Raw genomic sequence first — 2,118 nt, 5'->3', positions numbered from 1 at the left:
AACCAGCCGGCTGTGTTGATTCTGGTCAACATGTCGGACGCAACGGATGGTGCAGTGGAGGGCGTGGGTGCTGACGACGAGACGCTATTCGAGCCCTACGACAACCTCGATGCAATTAATGAGAGCACAGAACTGCAGTGCCTGCTGCAGCAGCACACTGATACAACGACCTACGGCAATGACAGTGCCTACTGCCTCACTCACTTCGACTCGATCCTTTGTTGGCCGCGAACGCCGCGTGGCACTTTGGCGGCATTACCGTGCCTACACGAGTTCCAGGGCATCCAGTATGACAGTTCGCGTAAGTACTAACGCCAAATTAATGGAGGTATTCATCTAAGCGCTTAAGTGCCGCGTGAGTACGTAAACATCGTAAAGTTACTGCATTTTTTTATTGAAAACCGGTTTATTTACGAGGTCTACGCGGTTGCGGAACATTTAAGTGTTGAAATGAAAACCCATAATGCGTTTCTATTAAAGAATACGTATACATATGTACATTTAAACATACGTACATATATATTTCTCCTTCTGTGGCATCTGAGGCTTTAGCAAATGTAACTTGTCAAAGCGACAACTGAGTCGAAATGCACGCTTTGGGGAACGCATGAATGGATTCTGTTGTACACAAATGAATGCATGGTCTCACATAAATATGTATGTGCATTAGACTGCATCACCAAAATAAGTTGCGGTTTTTCCGCCGGGATTACAAAATTTATTATATTCTAAGACGTTCACCAAAATATTTGGGAAAAATATTAAGATTTAAGTGAGCTGGACCGATTTGAAAACACCTCCAAAAATGAAGTTTTTTATGAATAAAAATAGTTTCGTAAAGAACTTTTTGAAAAAAGTCCACTCAGATGACAAAACAGATTAAGCTTAAAAAACCTGCATAAAAATATTTAAAAATCTTTTCAACGGAATCGTAAGAATAAGATTTTTGATGCTGTTTTTTACTTTTTTCAAAGTTTGATTTACGAAAAACTTGAATAACTGGGCTAAAACTATTCTGATTGAGACTTATGTGATCTCAGTAGAAAGGTATTTTCACAGTTTTTTTCTGTCAAAAAAAAAATCATTCGTGTCCCAATTTTTTTTTTTTAAATACCAACACATCTTAATTCATCTTTGAATGACGTTCGTTCATCCTACCTTTCTCTTTCATCCTTTGAATGAGTTTATTAGCAAAGAAATAAAAAGGGTGAGAAAATACCTTTCCACCGACAGCTCTTAAGTCTAAATCAGAAGAGTTTAGGCTCAGTTATTCAAGTTTTTCTTATACCAATCTTTGAAAAAAGTTAAAAAACAGCATCAAAAATCTCATCATTACTATTCCGTTCAAATTTTTTTTTTAATTTTTTAAAAATATTTTTATGCAAATTTTTTAAGCTTTAACCGTTTTGTCATTTGAGGGGATTTTTTTCAAAAAAAAATTTTAAGAAACTATTGTTATTCATAAAAAACTCCATTTTTGGAGGTATTTTGAAACTGGTCCAGCTCACTTAAATCTTAATATTTTTTCGAAAAATTTTGTTGGACGTCTTAAAATATAATAGATTTTATAATTCCAATGGAAAAATAGTACCGATTTTTTTTTGTATGGGGAGTGATGCAGTCTAATGTGCATACATGCTATTAGTACATATCTACATAAGTATGTATATGCATCTCGGGATGCGCGTGGCTGGCTTGTGCCACAAATTAATGTCATTGCAGTTGGACTCTTTGTGCTTCTGCAATCTTTCATCCCAACTGCTGACGTCTTTCCCCATATGAGGCTGTACACTTGGCTGCTAATCCACTCTGGTACCAGCATTTTCACATCTGCAAAAAGCCACTCGCAGAGTGCTCCAACACGCTAGAAGCTCTAAAGAACAAAGGGTGGTCCTACAATTATGTCGGGCATGAATTGTAGTAACCAAGCTTAAGCTTTAACAAAGTCTATCATCTACAAACTGAGAAACGAGTTTAGTAAAGTGATTTATAGTTACCAACGTAACTGAACTCCTTTTTCACTGCATAATATGTACCCATATGTAGGTCCATTTATATGCTAACGAAACATATCCGTTTTAAAATCCTTAAACAAATATTTTGAACTGAAAAAAAAAA

General features: G+C 36.1%; 1 protein-coding gene across 1 annotated transcript in view; it reads left to right on the top strand.

Moving 5' to 3' along the window:
• Positions 1-9: 9 nt before the first annotated feature.
• The window catches only part of LOC118742417 (diuretic hormone receptor), a 47,630-nt gene continuing 45,521 nt past the window's right edge, over positions 10-2,118 (top strand). Inside the window, exon 1 of the mRNA XM_036474480.1 lies at positions 10-301. Within this exon, the coding sequence (XP_036330373.1) occupies positions 31-301 (271 nt within the window). The 5' untranslated portion in view covers positions 10-30. The remainder of the gene's footprint in view (positions 302-2,118) is intronic.

The sequence above is a fragment of the Rhagoletis pomonella genome, unplaced genomic scaffold, assembly GCF_013731165.1.
Source record: "Rhagoletis pomonella isolate Grant_MI unplaced genomic scaffold, Rhpom_1.0 Rhpom_scaffold_00007, whole genome shotgun sequence".
Lineage (NCBI taxonomy): Eukaryota > Metazoa > Arthropoda > Insecta > Diptera > Tephritidae > Rhagoletis > Rhagoletis pomonella.
This window is presented reverse-complemented; position numbering and strand designations above follow the sequence as displayed.